This window comes from Neofelis nebulosa, chromosome 12 (assembly GCF_028018385.1).
Source record: "Neofelis nebulosa isolate mNeoNeb1 chromosome 12, mNeoNeb1.pri, whole genome shotgun sequence".
NCBI classification, from domain to species: domain Eukaryota; kingdom Metazoa; phylum Chordata; class Mammalia; order Carnivora; family Felidae; genus Neofelis; species Neofelis nebulosa.
In genome coordinates this window covers 44,315,363-44,333,956 of record NC_080793.1, presented here as the reverse complement: position 1 = coordinate 44,333,956, position 18,594 = coordinate 44,315,363, and the positions used below count along the sequence as shown (strand labels likewise).

Sequence of the window (18,594 nt, the reverse complement as noted above, 5' to 3'; positions counted from 1 at the left end):
CTTTCTTTTCTTAGCCTCTGATTCCTAATTAATGAACCATGAAAACAACATGGATTTTACTTAAAGGGGATGTGCTTCAGAGAGCGAAAGCAAGTTTTACTTGTTAGGGCTCCTTCCTCACTTGTTCTGCTGATATTTTAGTATGAAGCTGCAATTTTAGACATTGTAGCAATCGGGGCGATTCTGTGCCTACATGGCCACACTGCGTTGCTCTCAGGAGGGAAACTGTCTAATGTATTGAAGGTGGGTAGCTGTTCGGTCTCAGTTAAAGAGAAATAGAAGCAGATACGCTTTTTCTTTGCATACTTTTTTGTTCCCTTTCCTGGCCTCATTTGCACAGCCTAGACTCCTGGCTCGTATGTGAAAACAAAACAAAACAAAACAAAACAAAACAAAAAACAAAACCCACATGTATCAAGATGAAAAGAGTTCTGAAGATGGATGGTGGTGTGGAATGCACAACAATGTGAGTGTACTGAATGCTAGTAAACTGTACACTTAAAACAGTTCAGATGGTAAATTTTATGCTATGTGTATTTTACCACAATTTAAAAAAACAAAACAAAACAATACCAATAACAAACACCCCCATAGGTATCAATTTTGGAAAAAGGATTTCAAAAGCTTCCAGGAAGAGGATTTTTATGTGCAATTTCAGTAACAAAACGGAAAAAAAAATCCACAGAGAAGGGGTTTTGAAAGATCTGAAGCGTTCTCAGAAAAAATGCGTGTGTCTGTGTGTGTGTCTGTGTGTGTGCCTGTGTACCCAAGTGCACACTTGTGTCCAGCTAATTAAATGCCCTCTATTATTGCTGTTCATATTGGAAACAAATGTTCACCAGAGTTTTTCCATTTAGAATGATCTATTAATACAAAATGCCAAGCACCCTTGCAGCAGCAACAGAAACCAAAATAAAGGGTAACTGTCTGAGAAGCTCTCACAACTCTAACATCTTATGCCAGTGACAGAGGAAAGAACCACACGCACGAGTACCTATCAAGATTCCTCTGTGGTAGAGTACGCACAAAGGCTGCTGTCCCTGTCAAAGAAGGAGAGAGTTCCAAATAAGAGAAAACCACAATAGAAACCTTCTATTAAAAGTGGGATTTAGATATGGATAGGAGTGCCAACTTCATGAAAATTCTACCTCTTCCATCAGCAGGCCATAAAATTAAAACCAACATACGTTGGATGTGGTCAAATATCTTATTTGACTCCTGTCCATTTGCCAATGTTTTTCAAAGATTAATAAGATAAAATCCCTTGAGTGTGTGCTGTGAGGACTCTGGTACTTTCTGCCAGTTTCCCCGAGCAGAGATGGTGCATGGCGGGGCTTCTGAAGGCTCCACTGTTTGGAGCGAATGTATACAATAACAACAGCTGCTTTGCGGCCCTGGGCCTGGCAGCGACGGGGTCAACAATCTCAGTGCCAACTGGCGATGACACTGGTCGTGTCAAGTGAAGCCAACGACAAAGGAACAGATGTGCTCTGTGTCTCTCAGTGCCTCCAGCAATACAGTCACTGCAGACCGGCAACGGTGACGAGCACAGAGCAGCATGGTGTGAAATTGACACCAACTCAATCAAATGGCCACTCTCTTATCTGCTTCATCCAAACCGTGCACACTCCCCCCCCCCCCCCCGCCCCCCACACACACACCGATGCTCACTTCATAGGTTTGGAAGTTCTGGGCTTCCAAGATATGAGAAAACTCTAAATGTAACACTTAAGTGCAGGCAAGTGTGAATGTGTTGCCAGACTGTAATAGGTCAGACCCTGCTCTGCCCTGTCCAGAGGCTCTATAAAAGGCAGGAGGGCAAAATGATGGCTCCTAGGTAAAGTGCACTCCTAGAAAGAATTTATTAGGCCTCTAGGGTTATGAATGGAATGGAAGAGAATGGAATGGAATGGAATGGAATGGGATGGGATGGAATGGAATGGAATGGGATGGAGTGCAATGAAACGAAATGAAATGAAACGAAACGAAACGAAGCGAAACGAAACGAAATGAAACAAATAAAATAAAATAAAATAAAATAAAATAAAATAAAATAAAATACAAGAACTGCTCTAATAAGTTGCCACCATTTAAAATTCTGAAGAGTTCACCTAAAATGTTGGAGCTTCAATTTCCCCCCAATGAAACCATGAGCTGGAGGTGCATGGCGGTTGCTCCCAGAGCTTCCTATTTTTTATGGCCTGCCTGTTAATTCGCATTTGCTACCTGCCTGGACTCTGTAGGCTTTGGGTTTGGGTCATCTGGTCTATACACATTACACTTCTGGAGGCAGGTGCCATTCTTTTTAGTTGCTCCAGCACTCAGCGCCAGCTCTTTACACACTGTCATCTCCTTGGAATCATTAAACAATGCACATTCCATGTGCCCAGATTGTTGACGTGACTTGACCGTGGCCTCACAGCCAGATGATGTTCTATCCAAGGGTCAGAACCTTAGGAAATCACCTGGCTGCTGCAGATTATCAGAAACTGTTTGGGTTAGTGTGCTTCTGAGCAAAACTCTGCCTCAGTGAAGGCCGTGTCTGGGTTTCTGGGTCAGAATGCATATGTTGAACTCCTGACTCCACAGGGCTATATGTGACATGGGACAAGTGACTTCACATCTTGTCCGATTTTCCTCTTCTTTAAAATGGAGATAAAAACAGTATTTATCTCACAGAATTGTGTGCAGATTATATAAGGTAATACAGGGGCACCTGGGTGGCTGAGTCAGTTAAGCGTCTGACTTCGGCTCAGGTCATGATCTCACTCACAGCTTGTGAATTTGAGCCCCACATCAGTCTCTCTGCTGTCAGTGCAGAGCCCTCTTCAGATCCTTTGTCTCCCTCTCTCTGCCCCTCCCTGACAGAGAGCCCCCTAGCTCTCTGTCTCTCAAAAATAAATAAACATTAAAAAACAAATAAATACATACATAATACATAAATACATAATACATAATACATAAATACATAAACACATATCCCACAGCACTTGGTCCATAGCTTTATTTAAAAAATTTCCCTATTATTTATGCCCAGATGCTGAGCATATCAAATTTTAAAAGTATATAGTTATTACCGGCCACTTAAAGTTCTTATATGCTGAAATACTTTAATAAGACATAGACATAAATCTCTACTATAAACCTGTTTCAAAATAATTATACTATTATGAATAAATGAAGTAAAAAAAAAGCCAGTGGACATTTTATTCATTCTGGATCTACACTGTGCCAGAACTGGAAGTATATAGAAATCTCCCCTAATCCAGTGGATTTACAGCTTATTTTAGTTGTAGAAACCATTTCTTCTAATGCAATCTTACACAGAAGCCATTAAGGAAAAAATATAGCAAATCTAGTTGAAGAGGAGGAAGGGTCCCAGATCCCGGCTCTGGCTTCACCCTGCATGGTCACAGAACCTGTTGCTAAGGATCACTGATTTGGGCTATGCCCCCTCATTTTACCCGTGGGAAAACTAAGACCGTTCAGACCTCTCCACAGGTAGGAAGACTCAAGTTAAGGACCAAGACTGACCTGTCACCGTATCCCCAGAGCCTAGCCATATGCCTGGAGCACAGGGTCCTGGAGGTACTATGGTTTGTGTGATGGGGGTTCAACACATGAGGTGCTATGCTGAAATGGTGAGGTCTGGAAGGGATGGGCTTCTAGGGTGTGGTGATGACTAGTGCCATTGGTGGGGGGGACGACAAAAACACCATTATGGTTTAGACAGGGTATGGAGTGTAGGTATGGAGTGATTCTGGGGGAAGGGATGGGGTGGAGGAACGTGAGCCTGAACTTAAGCAAACAAAAGTAGTGGGTCTGGGTGCCATCTAAGAAATCAAGATGAGGGGACCATTCTTCAGCCGAGGCATCTTGTTGGATTCCATTTCTGCCCAGAAATTTGGGAATTGATGGTATTAGTTTCTTATTTTTATTTATTTAAATTTTTTTCTTTTTTTATGATTGAGAGAGTGAGAGAGACAAAGCATGAGCAGGGCAGGGGCAGAGAGAGAGGGAGACACAGAATTTGAAGCAGGTTTCAGGCTCTGAGCTGTCAAGCTTGAGCCCCACACGGGGCTTGAACTCACACACCATTAGATCATGGCCTGAGCCAAGTCTGAAGCTTAACCGACTGAGCTACCCAGGTGCTCCTTGATGGTATTAGTTTCAAAGTGTGATGCCTGGCCCACCTGCATCAAAATTACTTGGAAGCTTTATTAAAGATGAAGATTTCATGAGTCCTATTCTGGAACTACTGAATCAAAATTTCCAGTAGTAGAACCCATGTATATATCCTCCACAAGCTCCCAGGTGTTCTTGTGTGGCAAAAGTCTGAGAAGCACCATACTCCATCTCCCTGGGGCTCACCTGGTGAGCACATGAGAGCCATCTAGAGAGCTTTACTTTGCTCGAGCCCCACCCTTGGAGATTCTAATTTAATAGGCCTGGGATGGAGACTGAGAACCAAAAAGCCTTCTGAAACCTCCCCAGGTGATATACAGCACAACAGTTTACAGGAATGCAGACTGGTGCAGCCGCTCTGGAAAACAGTGTGGAGGTTCCTCAAAGAATTAACTACCCTACGACCCAGCAATAGCCTGCTAGGAATTTACCCAAGGGATAAAGGAGTGCTGATGCACAGGGACACATGTACCCCTGTGTTTATAGCAGTGCTTTCAACAATAGTCAAATTATGGAAACAACCATTCTTAACTGGTTGCCAGAGGGAAGGGAGAGCTACTGTCTCTGTGACAGGAATTACTTCTGTTCTTATAACTATATTCTAATTGGCCCTTAGGGATAAGTTGCTACTTTTCCTTTTCAGTTTGTCTTGTTAACCACCTAGGCAGCAGGGAGACAAAAGTTTTCAACAAAGACCTGTCAAAACACTGTTTTGGTGAATCCTGACGTTGTTTAAAAAATAAATTGAATGCATTCACCAAGCAAACTTTAAAGTGTATCGAGGTAGACGTGGTCTTCTAAAGTGCTTCTATTTAAACGTACAGTTTGATGAATTTTGATATGGATATGCTCCCAGGTAACCACCACATTAAGATATGGAACACTTCTATTACCTCTGAAACCTCCCTCTTGCCCCTTTGCAGTCAAGCCCCTACCCACACCCTTGGTGCCAGACAATGACCAACCTGCTTTCTAACAGACCAACCTGCTTTCTAACACCGTGGCTTAGTTTAGACTGCTTTAGAATTTGATACAAATGGGATCAAACAGTATGTACTTTTTATGTCTGTTTTCTTTTGCTCAGCACAATGCTTTTGAGATCTGTCTGTAACATGAATTATACTACTTGCTGTTTCTTCTGTTTCAAAGGCAAGCGCACAGGGCTGCAGGGCACTACTTCAAGGGCAAGTTTCTGGAGTGACGGAGGGCGATTACTGACACAACAGGCTTGACTGTCTTATATAAGGAGCTTGGCTAGGAAGGGGAGGAGTTTGCTACCACTCTGAGGTAACAAGTGTTTTCACTGAAGCAGGTGGTTTCTGGAGGAACGAGCGCACTGGGGGAGGCAGCAGACCTGAGCTGCAGGACGTGGGGAATGAAAGAAGAAAGGGCAATGCATGGACCAAAGGCAAACATCACCTGTGAAGTAAATTTGGTCTCTGGTTTAAAAATATATTAGAGGAGGCGCCTGGGTGGCTCATTTGGGTGAAGGTTTGATTCTCTATTTGGGCTCAGGTCGTGGAGCCTGCTTAAGATCCTCTCTCTCCCTCTGCCCCTTGCATACACATGCGTGTGCGCTCTGTCTCTCGTTCTCTTTCTCTCAAAAGAATATTAAAATAAAATAAAAACATACTAGAAAATTCTTTGATATTTCTCTCTTCAATAAATAGAGCTTAATTGCCCTCCCCTTAAGTGTGGGCTGGACTGAATGACTCACTTCTAAGGAAAAGAAACTGGTGGAAGGGGGGTCGTTTATCACTTCTGATACTAGTCCTTAACAATATGGTGGCTTCCATCTTGTTTGCCCTCTTTGGGCTCAGCGAGCAGTTAGCATGGACCCAATGTGGTATAGCGTGAGGGGAGATCCCTCTGAGGAAGGGACAATAAAACTGCAGCTTTAAACTGCAAACTCTTGATCAGGACTCAATAGGACATGGTGATCAAGGGCTCACATGGATCTCTGGCCTGGTGGTGAGAAGCCAAGGCCCGTTCAAGGAACTCTAGGAAGTTCCCTTTCGAGTAGTCTGTATTTCTCTCTTTTTTTTTCAATCCAGACCTACCTGTATGCATTTATTTTTTATTTATTGGTCCAGGTACACTCACATTCACAATGTCATAGGAATCTGTTACCACTAACATCATGGAACTAATATTGATTCATAGTATGTTATAGTACTACACTATGGCCCAACTGGCTTTGTTGGTGGCCTATATATATCTGAACTTTATGCATAAAATTATTTCATGGGAAGAGGTGTTCCTAAGACCACACAAGCCCCTAGGATAGGGACTGCCATACTCTTATCCTCATGCTTTTATGGGGTGGATGGAGCAGGTGGGTGGTGAGAGAAGACATACTGTTATATTTCAATAAATAAAACCTTCTCGCATTCAAATACCAATACTCATTTGACATCTTTTGGAGCCAAAGAATCTAGTCTTATCTGGCTGGGAAATTTGAACTAGTCTAGACCACACAGAGCAGCCAAAATTTGGCAGGCTTATCTATGGGCATCAAGCCATACTGACTATTCACATCTTCATATAAACGCTCATGGAGATGAATTAATTCCTACTGTGACTGACATTCTGTAGCAATTTCCAATACCGCAGACACAATGAAGTATAATTATGATTTGGTGCCCCAGAGACCAACAGCAGTCCCGAGGTATGGAGCTGCTCTCTGAGGTGGAGGATCTGACATTGCACCGAGGGAGAAACACTAAACATATGATTTCGAGTTTTATCTATCTTTCATCTGTAAACTAGGTAGGAGAGGAGTGGCGTAGCAAAAAGAGACAGACCATGCAAGGAGCTAAATGCCAATGTCTTACTGAGGCATCCTAGGGACAATTTTAAACATATTTGGCAGCCACTGGTGGTGGGACAGGGTATTAACAGTGTATTGTAGGAAGGAATTCTTGAAGATAAACCCTCTACCTCAGCGGTGTCCAACAGAATGTTCCATGATGATGGAAAGATTTACTATCTGCACTATACAATAGCCACTAGACACATGTGGCTTTTGAGCACTTGAAACGTGGCTAGTAAGATTAAGAAACTAATTTTCATTTTAGTTCAATTTTAATTAATTTAACTTTTAGTAGCCACAAGTAGTTAGTGGCTTCTGTATTGGATGGTACGGCTCTAAGTAATGGATCAAAGGGTAGGATTCTTTAAAAGCATGAGTTTCTTGGGGCCCCTGGGTGGCTCAGTCAGTTAAGCATCTGACTCCTGATTTCAGCTCAGGTCATGATCTCACCGTTTGTGAGATCAAGCCCTGAGTCAGGCTCTATGCTGACAGTGTGGAGCCTGCTTGGGATTCCCTCTCTTGTTCTCTCTCTCTGCCCCATTCCCCCTCCCCTTGACACTCTCTCTCTCAAAAAAATAAACTTTAGAAAAATAAAATCATTCTTTAAAATGGAGATGCATCTTATATGACTGGTACTCAGCACAGTGTCTGCGATATAGGTTTTCAAAAAATGTCTATTAACAGACACTCAGCAGCCAGAAGAGAACTGAGCTCATAATACAGAAAGTAGATTACAGAAGACTGAGTAGTTAGTATTTCCCAAAGGGTATCTCAAAGCTTTAGAAACACAAAACTCTCTGTAGCGAGAGGATTCCCTGATCAAATAAATCTGCACATTGTGTGCTTTAGCTGGAAGGTTAGGATTCATGTTAGGGTATTAAGGACCCCAGAACAGCTAGCTAGCTAGCTTCCTTCCTTCCTTTCACATTTATTTATTCTTGAGAGACACAGAGAGAGCATGAGAAGGAGAGGTGGAGAGAGAGAGAGAGAGAGAGAGAGAGAGAGAGAGAGAGAGAGAGAGAATCTGAAGCAGGCTTCAGGCTCTGAGCTGTTAGCACAGAGCTGACGTGGGGCTCGAACCCACGAACCATGAGACCATGACCTGAGCCGAAGTCGGACGCTCAACGGACTGAGCTACCCAGGTGCCCCCCGCCCCAGAACAGCTTTATTAACTCACTGTTTCCCAAGTTATGTGACCATGGAACTCCCTTTCACATAACACCTTCTGACATCCCTTAGAACTAGCAGATTTGGGGAAGAATACTTTGGGATATTTTACACTAATGACAGAGTAGGAGGGAATCTTCCAGTGAACCCCTTCAAAGCAGGGACCCTGATTTTCAGCACATATTCAGCAGGTAATAAATGTTTACTGAATGGTCTAGAAATGACTCTCTTCCATTAAACTCAGAGGCAGTCTGTAACCATGCCTACTCAGCCAAGGTAAAGAGACGAGCCAGTGTGTGCTCTGTAAGCCTAGGCATTCTTAGGCTGCTGTAGTGGGCATACTTACAGATCTGGAAGATAATCTGACGTGTAAGCATGACACAGAAGTATGTAATGGAAAACTGGAACAGGAATAACAACAGCTATGGAAATACATATATTTAAAAACTTTTTAGTAATCTCTATGCCCAACATGGGGTTCAAACTCATCAGAGATCAAGAGTTGTATGCTCTACTAACTAAGCCAGCCAGGTACCCCTGGAAATATACTAATAGCATTTTAAGACTAATTCATTGTGATTGGAATATCAACTTCCATAAAAAAGAATCACACCAGAGATACAGGGTGGTGTAAAACAAGATGGGGCATGGGTTCCTGGGGATAGGAGAAGAGAATGGTCCTGTCTGAGGGGGGCGGGGGAAGATAATACAAGAGTCTGATTGAGACCAGGGTGGTCTTAGTTATTTAGTTACTTCCCTAGTTACTTCTGATTTTAGGCTTTGCTAATATTTTAGTAAGAAGGGTTTGGAATTAACTCTAAGTCCACATGATAATTTCAGCTAAAAATTATTTGTAGTTATTGTACATACACATATGCTTAAGTTTAATAACGTGCATATAGACCATTCCATGGTCTAGATTAATCTCTTTTCAATGAATCCCTTTTGTTATCTTTTATTTTTGTTTATTTTTATTTTATTTTGGAGAGAGAGCAAGCAGGGAAGGGGCAGAGAGAGGGAGACAGAGGATCTGAAGTGGGCCCTGCACTGACAGCAGAGAACCTGTTGTGGGGCTCAAACTCAGGAACTGTGAGATCATGACCTGAGTTGACATTGGACACTCAACTGACTGAGCCACCCAGGTGCCCCCCGCTTTTGTTCTCTTAAAACTTGAAATTAAAAAAAAAACCTCAAAAGTCTTTTCAGATCTAGTTGAGTAGAGGAATCTGGATGGAGAAAACTCCAACCAAAACCTTTCATCAAGATCACGGAACCCTGTGCCATGAGGTGCCTGCAGGGCTGGGCGTGTTATATGTGAGTATATCTGCAGCCTTCACTGCAGGCGTGTTATATGTGGGTATATCTGCAGCCTTCACCATGTGCTTTACATTCACCGAGATCTTTCCCCTTCAAACTGGGGCTTCAAAAGGAAAATGTGTACATAGTGTAAAGATAAACATTACCTCAATGTTTACAAAGATGCTTAACTCCCTACTCCAGGAGGGACCACTCCATCTCCAGGGAAAGCTTAATTGTTTAGTTCAAGGAGACTGTATGTAGTCCACCTTCAACTACAATCACAAAGTGACCTGCACCACCACCAGCTTGCTCCTTCAAGCATCACTGCCATGGCAGCTCTGTGAGGGGGGAGCAGAGGGTATGGCCAGAGAGAGCAGAGAGGACATTCAGAACCCCTGGTCCTGGGCACACAGGCCACCATATGCAGCTTTGGTCTTTGTTGGTAAGGCCTTTGAAAGCAAAAGATTTGATTTTTCTGCTTCTCATAAAAGTGATACATGTTTGTGATAGAAAACTTGAAAAGACCAAATAATTATCTATATATAATCCATATATATATATATATGTGAATAATTATATATATATATATATATATATATATATATATATATAATCCACACACACATATATATATATATATGAAGCATTACCCATATTTCCACCAAGAGAGAACTACCCTGGACACTTTTTGCCATATTTCCTTCCTCATCTATGATTAGATGCTTCTAAAGGACATACTAATAGATACAGGATTAGAGTGATTTTCCAATACATTTTGAATCTTGTTTTTATTACTCAGTATTACATGCTGACAATTTTCCCATGGGCACCATCTTCAGCTATAATTGATCACATTTTAGGCCCTGAAATAAACCAGACCACATCTCCCCTGACCCAACCAAAAAAAGAAAAAAAGAAAAAAAAAAAAAAGAAAAACCCAAAAAACTAAAACCAGTCATCAGCCCACAGACCAGAAGCAAAACTCTCTGGATATCAGCAAAGGATGAATAAATAGAACTGACAAAGACATGTAGCTGATTTTGCCACATTCCCAGTAACTCAGTACAATGTAGTTCATTGAAATTAGTCCCACATTTCTTTGCTGTTTTTCAAACTGCCACTTTACAGTATGTTTGCCAAGGCTCTTAAAATGTTCTCAGCCTGGCACATCCACTCAGCTCTGGGCATTAAGGTTGCCCTGTACTACCACCACCAGCTGATGCCACAATGGACACACACACATACACACAGCATGTCATCTGAAATGACAAAGTCTCAGGAATGCAAACTCCAGCTGTTCTTTGGGCCGGGTGTACCCCCCTCTGCTGGCATGATGGGCTTTAACTCATGAACGCCCCACTAAGCAAGAAGATGCCAGCCTGGACCAAAGATGACAAGGCTGGGACATGCCATGTCAAAGATCATAATCACCGTACTCAAGCTGGGGGAGACTCTTGATACGGTGTCTTTTACATCTGGGAAAACTGAGGCCCACAGAGATCACATGCCTTGCTCAGGGGCGGACAACTACGGGCATAGCATTAATAGTGGAAGCATCATTGTAGGGAAGGCCGAACTGCCAGACTCATAGGCTGAAGCTCTCTCTTTCTTCTTCAACGCCTGTGCCCATGTCCAAGCCATTTGGCCGCAAGTCAAGGAAACTGCATGACAAGAAACACCACAGAGGACTTTGCAGAGATGACGTTTCCAAAGAAAAGTTCCTTTCAAAAGCCCACAATGGCTCTTTTGGGGAGCAGCTCTGGCTCATGTGAGAGGTTCTGCTTCTTTTTACAGACCTGATCTCATCTTGCCATGACAGGCCAACCTTGGCTACCGCACTCACCCAGGCATCTCCAAAGGGAGTTTAGGCATGACCTGGCCACCCCTTAGGGGAATATAAGGTCAGCATATGCTTGGGCCTACATGGGTTGTGGCGAGGACTTATAGAACAAGGCTTTCCAAATCTTTGGTCTCCAAAGTGCCCTGGTCCTAAATTATCCATTGTTAAATGGGTGGTTTTGGAGCTAAAGCCTAAAATCACTAGGTGCAAGGACCTCAATAATTAGCCAACTGGGGGAGGAGTGGGAGACTTGGTGTGACAAAATGGTAGTAATGGCAGTGAGAGACGGAGAGGAATGTAGTTTAGATATGGAGAAACAGATGACCACACTTGTCTGAAGTAAAGGTAACAAGTGTGAGAAGTAGACAAAATAATATACGTAAAGAGCTTAATGGAATATCTGGAATTCAAGAAATGGAGCTACTGTCTATTTCTTGAAAATGCTCGTGTGCCTTGTACATACTAAGAACTCAATGGCAGGTGTGATACAATAATGCAGAAGGACTGAGGGGTGAGAATGAACAGGGCTGGGCTTATTTTCTTTCTCTGAAGCCCTCCCCTAGGAGGAGTTTCATTTCCTTCTCATCTTCCTCTTTCCATCTTCTCTCCTTCCTCACCCCATGCAGCAGTGGTGGGTGTGGTAGGGGCCCAGGTGGAGGCAGGGAGGGAAAACTCAAAATCTAGAGACATACCACAAAGATGGAACAGTATTACCCAAAGTTTGCTGCATGGACCATGATCTTTATGTTAACGAGTGATAACAAATGAAAAAAATTTTGCGGGAGTCAAATGTAGTTAAACTGAGTGGGTTACACAAAACCTGAACCAGCTTCTTCACTGCAGGACGTCTCAAGGTCTTTAATCTGCAATTCTACATTGTGGGTCTTCAGGGCTGGAGATGATATAGCATTTTGTAAACTTACTTGATCAAGGGAAAGAAGTCTGTTTTCACTGAGCATTACTCAAGATCAACTTTTTTTTTTAAATATAGTTGGCACACAATGTCACATTATTTCAGGTATACAACATAGGGATTGCCATGCTTCTTTGTTATGCTATGCTCACTCACCATCTGTCACCATACAGAGCTATTACAGTGTCATTGAGTATATTCCCTATGCCATGCCTTTTATTCCCATGACTTCTTCATTACAGGACTGACATTTTGAGGAATATTCTTGGCCAATGCTGATCCTTAGATTTTTCTTCTTTGCTTTACTTTCCCACCTCATTGAGCTAACCTCCAATCCTAGAGAAGGAGAAGACACGAAGTGCTAAAAATAGTAAATCTCACATCTGAGAGTAATTGTCATGCACAGCCTTGCCACCAGAGTGTGGTCTGGGAACCAGCAGCACGGACATCACCTGGGAGCACAATGTGCACGTTCAAGTCCCCTTCCAGGTGTACTGAATTGGAATCTACAGTTTGGCAGCATGCCCATGTGATTCACATGCAGAGTAAAGTCTGAGATGCAGGCCGAGGGAGCTTGGTAGTAGGCCCTGAGCAAATAATTCTGATTTGCTGTATCTGTGGCAAGGCCCAGGTATGTGCATTTTAAAACATAACCTCCAGAAGATTCTGATGCGCTGGCATATGGACCCCTATTAAGAAACACTGATTTAATTTAAGAGCTTCTATGGCCCAAGTGCCCTGCCGTAAGGTAAAAGAACAGCCTTGTGACAGTATTTGGCCTCACAGCTGCACCTCTGCAAGGTAGGTTCTTAACAATCACCTTCATTGTTAGAAATAAGGAAATGAAACCCTAGAGGGAGATGGAGAAGGCCCTGGACCAAGGTCACCCAGGGGTCAGCAGGTGCATGAGGGTGAGCAAGCACCCTCCTTCCTCCCCACCTCCACAACCTTCCTCCTCCTCCCTAATCAGCTTTTTATTCACCAGCTACTGCAATGCTAACAGCGCTTTCGGAGTCTGCTTTTTTTAGTGAAAGGCCCACAAAACACTGCTGGTTATTTGTGCTTGCTAATGATAATTCTGATCAGCTCAATTCTGTCAGCTGACTCCCCGGCTGCCAGGGGCCCACAGCAGCCTGCTTATTCAATCAGGGACTGGCCCATTTTCTAATTACCAGCATCATTTGGGCTCGTTTCCTCCAACTGTGAACTTGCTTGAGTTCAAGTCTTCTTCAGCTGTTGCATTTACATGAGAAATGGCTCATCTGTCAAGTCTGTGTCTCTGTTCGCCTCCCTCTCCCTGTTGGAGACCAGATGCAATGGGTTCCCAGGCTGCCGCTGACCAGCAGGTCCCAATGGGAGCCATGAGGCAAGCCCTGTGGGGGGATGCACACACTGGCCTTCCTCACTGGGCTGGCCAGAATGACCTCTTCCCAGCTTCTGAATTCCAAATTTCACTCCCACTCTGAGGCCAGAGAGGGTCACCAACCGTCCCAGTTTGCCAGGGATCGAGAGTTTTCCCAGGACATGAGACTTTTAGTGCCAAATCTGTGAGGGTTAGTCACCTGGACGCAGTAGTATGAGAGCATTCAACGCTGCCCAGGTGACCTAGCTGGAATATAAAACAGAAAACTAACTGAAAGTTGGGGTATAGATGATGATACTAAGACTGATGATACATCCTTTCACTGCTCTGTGCCTAATTTTGCTTTTAAGTTCTATTGCTAATCCAACAGGATGAAGCTTTATTTCCAACAATGAAGAAGTGGAAGTCTGCTGGCATGTTCTGAGATAAAGGTGGCACCAAGGGAGGAATGATTGGTATACAATCTCTGTGGATGGAGGCGCAACACCCTCAAAGTACTCTTCCTAATTCAAAACATATTATGTACTTGGTGTGTACTTGGCAATAGAGGCATGCGAGCATATATCCTGTAGACCCCCAATTCTCAAAGAGTTGACCATCCTATGGGAGACACCAATACAAAGATGATAAACTGCATCTGTTACAAGGATACCTAGGGGATCACTAACATGGCAAAAGGCCATGGGAGCTGGGAAGGGAGAAATGGGGTATCCTTGCTCACTATATGCCAGGGACTTTATATTCATTATCTCATTTAACAGCCAACATTCCTTAAGCCCTTACCATGTGACTAATCCATTTAATGTCTACAACAATTCAATTATTATACCCATTCTAGGAGTGAGGAAAATGAGGCTTTGAGAAATCAACTACTTGCTGAAGATTGCAAGTTAGTAAATGAAGAGTTTGAACCCAGAGAGACTGAGTCTGGTGTTAGGCACTGAAGTTGAATCTCCTCCCCTGTGGGGTGCTGGACACTCCGTAAACATCAGATGAAAGCTACAGGGTAGTCTCTGGGAACAGATGAGTACAGCTGTCCATGGTGGACGCATGGCAGAGAGGAACCTGAGGTGGGGTCTCTGAGTTCTACACTTATGCAATCCCAAGGCATGATATCGGAAATATCCCACTGGAGATGTGGGAACTCAGAACGCTGGTGTTCTAAAGGAAGCTGGCTGCTCAAATGTTGCCCTTCTGGCCTTTTGCTGCATTAGATCCTAAAGAATGCACACTAGAATGTGAAGCCAAAATGCCTGACTTGCTTATCATTTTGCAAGGGCTGAAGATGAGTGTGTCATTATTTTACATTTTTTAGTTTGTAGCTATAAGTTCTTCAAAGCATACCCTTCTTATGAACATCTGAGTAACTTGTGTTGCACATACAGGGTACCTGATATATGCAAATTAAATAAAAATGTGTTGATCTGACATACTATGACTGATTTTAATATGTTCATTGCTACAGTCAACTTAGAAGTTAGGTGTTCTAGCATTATCAACTACTGAAAGTGTGGCTATCAGTAAAAACAGTCCAAAAGTACAGTATTCTTAGTGGATACTGGACTATGGTAAGTATCCAGAGCCCGATATTATATAATTATAATTATTTTTTTAAAGTTTATTTACTTATTTTGAGACAGAGATCATGGGAGTGGGGGGGGAAGAAGGAGGAAGGGAGGGAGAGAGAGGGATTGGGAGAGAGGGGGAGAGAGAGAGAGAGAGAGAGAGAGAGAGACTATCTTAAGCAGGCTCCGTGCTGTCAGTGCAGAGCCTGATGCAGAGCTCAATTCCATGACCCAGAATTCAAGAGTCAGACGCTCAACCCACTGACCCACCCAGGTGCCCCTATAATTACTGTCCTTAGAAATGTTCTCAGTATCTTTTTCTGTTAACTTTATAGGCTTTGGTTTGTGTAAAATGAACACATAATTTCAGACAATTAGGCATGAAAAACATTTGTTAATATGTAAAAGCATTAAAGTTAATTACCCTGCAATTATAATTAAGAAAGCATAAAGGTAGGAAGGATTCTGTTTCAAGCAAGATTTAAAGAAATAAAAGGTTCTAGGGGAAAAACTGATAACCCTTCTTCCTCACTTCCACTGTTAACAATTCCTGGCTAACCCTGAGTCAGTCTTCCCTATGCCTCCAAAGAGGCTCTCGTCTGGAACACTGAGCTGTTCAGAGCCTTTCTGTGACTCTCACTTCAGTCAGCTCCTAGTACTGCCAGGTGTTAGAATCCCTGGGGCTCTTCCTCAGTTACTGAAAATGACTGATAGTTTTTTGATGGCTAAGAAAGGCTCGCTGGAGCTCAGCTTAGTCTTACAACGGCCTTTATGCTTTTGTACGTAAAGAAGAAACTGACTGTTGTTTCTATCCAGCTGTTTCTGCTCCTTTGAGGCAGTGAAACCGGCACAGTGAGTGCTTTGGGGAGACTCTTCCTTCTGGTGGACCTTTGGGGGAAGGTATTTCCCCTGACGGTTTCTCCACCCTCTTGGTTTCCGTGGCCTGGAGTCCCTCTTTCCTTTGTCCTTGACATTTTCTAAATTAGCTTTGTCAACTCTTTCCAGCCTTTTAACTCCCTTGAGCTGTTTGCACACCTTTTCTTCTTGTACTGTTTACCCACAGCTGCCTTAAAGGACAAAGTAGGAGAAGTTCAATCGTGAAGCATTTCAGCTTCTTTCCACACTACTTGCCCAACTGAATTCAGAGACAACCTAGTTCCTGCCCCCAAGAACTTTCTAGAAAACTGTTGTAAAAGAAAATGAAGAAGATGAGCACTTCTGTAGCCAATGATATATCTTATTTGTGTCCAGAAAGTCCTGTTTTTTTCCAGAACTCCCAGTGATGCAAACAAAAATATTTTTTCCCCATGTACTTTCATAGCATGATAATAGATTTCAAGTTGAGAAACTCTAAATGTGATATATCAATTTCTTTTCCAGATACAGATACTGTACCATATTAAACATGTCTCTCTCTCTCTCTCTCTTTTTGTATTTTTGATTCTTTAACAACAGAGCCTTGTTGACCCCGGAGGGACTGCCCCTCCCAGGGCTAGCCAATTCCTATATGTAGTAAACAACTCACCCTCCAGCTGTTTACTCCCCAACCAATACAAACTAATCAATCCAGAGCCCACAGCCCCAACCACCTCCCCTATGCCTCTCACCTTTAGGGCTACTACTGCCTTCCACAAATCACCCCAGATCCAGGTACCACACAACTAAGGCAGCCCCTAATCCCCAGGGCCTCCTGAAATTATTCAGATTAGTCAATTCTAATCTTGCTTAGCTTGGCTCACCTGTTCCTTCCCAGAGAAACCCCAATAAAGGCTTTTGCCCCCATTTTCTCTGTTTCCCCTGCCTCTAACCAACCCTGGTGGCTCCCCCACCGTGCCTTGCCCTGCCCCCCACCTTGACATGGTGTGTGCCCCTTGCCTTCAATCTGTGAGTGTAACACTCTATCTTTCCAATGGCAGTTGTTTCCTGATCTGTTGGCCTCACCATACATAAATAACAACAAAACCTATACTTAAAAAACATGTACATAAAGAGAAAGGAAGATGGACTAGCAAAAGACCATAGTCTGGGCCCTGTGTCGGTCATTATTCAAATGGACTTGGAAGAAAGTTAGTTGCAAAACTGCCATTTTTAATGTTTTAAGAAGAAAGTGTGATTTTAGTATAAAGCTCTGTATTATACGGGATAAGTACTCAGTAGAGCCAACTAGAAATAGCTGCAATGAGGGCATCCACATTAAGATACTACGTGTTACAAAAGATGTTGAGGATTTCAAGGGTCCTTGACTTCTAAAGCACAGACTGAGTCCAACTATAAAAACACCTTATGAAGAAAACACAAGGAATTCTCATTCACCTAAACAATAACTGTTAAGTTTCTTAAATCAGATGTTCTGGATTTTAATATATCCCATTAAAATGCATCACAGGAGATTCAGTACGAAAAGCAAAGCCCTTCAGACACCGTATTCTCATCTGGAGCTTACTTCTGTCACCATTTCTGGAGTCCAAGGGCTTACTTCTGTCTCTGTCTCTGGAGTCAAAGTGCTTACTTCTGTCTCTATCTCTGGCATCCAAGCACTGACTTCTGTCTCTGTCTCTGGAGTCCAAGCACTGACTTCTGTCTCTATCTCTGGAGTCAAAGCACTTAGTTCTATCTCTGTCTCTGGTGTCCAAGCACTGACTTCTGTCTCTGACTCTGCAGTCAAAGCGCTGACTTCTGTCTCTGTCTCTGGAGTCAAAGCGCTTACTTTTCTGTCTTACTCTTTGGAGTCAAAGCGCTGACTTCCGTCTCACTCTCTGGAGTCAAAGCTACTAGCAGGTAGTTTTGCTTGACTTGGCATGCCTAGCAGCAAATAGTAGGTGCTAAATATGTGTTCACTGATTAAAGGAATGTTTCTGGTTATCTTTGAATGGAGGTATAATGGATAACATGAGAGATCAAAGATGCTCATTTAAGGGAGTAAGTAGATAGGTGGCTGGTTTGGGAGCTGAGAATTAAAGCTACTCCCTCGAGCCCAAACTACTACAATCCTACTACATTCTGCCACTATAATCCCACTACAAACCACTATGTGGTTTACTACACTGGGTGCTGTGGACATCTTGGCATCTCCTGCTCCTGAAGCTGACCTCTAACTCCTGTCTAATGCTGTAGGCCTCTGGCTGATGGCTCATCATGAATGAGCATTTTGCATGGGTTTGTCAGTGTGCTGGGACAAAAGGCTGAGCTCCTAGAAGTAGCATGGTGACACTTACCAAAGGCTCTAGCTCCTTGCGGTCTATGAGGTTCATCTCTGTGACGAAGTAATAGAAGTGCTTGTAGCAGGTGTTGACATGGGCCTCCGCGCCCATCACAATGACCCGGTCAAAGTGGTGGATGTAGACGTGGACAAAGACTCGGAAAAGGCGGCACAGGATCTTCTTGCAGATCTGAAGGAAGTTCTTTGGGAAGGGAACACCTAGAGAAGTTAAAAAAAAGAAAAAAAAAAAA

The 18,594-nt window shown here is 43.1% G+C and overlaps 1 protein-coding gene across 7 annotated transcripts in view; it reads right to left on the bottom strand.

Moving 5' to 3' along the window:
- The window catches only part of MOB3B (MOB kinase activator 3B), a 203,702-nt gene that overhangs the window by 17,691 nt on the left and 167,417 nt on the right, over positions 1 to 18,594 (bottom strand). For 5 of the 7 annotated variants that reach the window (XM_058695174.1, XM_058695176.1, XM_058695173.1 and 2 more), the window contains exon 3: positions 18,360 to 18,562. The exons of 1 other annotated variant lie outside the window; for it this stretch is intronic. In XM_058695174.1, the coding sequence (XP_058551157.1) occupies positions 18,360 to 18,562 (203 nt within the window). Of the gene's footprint in view, positions 1 to 10,232; positions 11,125 to 18,359; positions 18,563 to 18,594 lie in introns of those variants that run through there. One more of the 7 variants, XM_058695177.1, reaches the window with a different exon arrangement.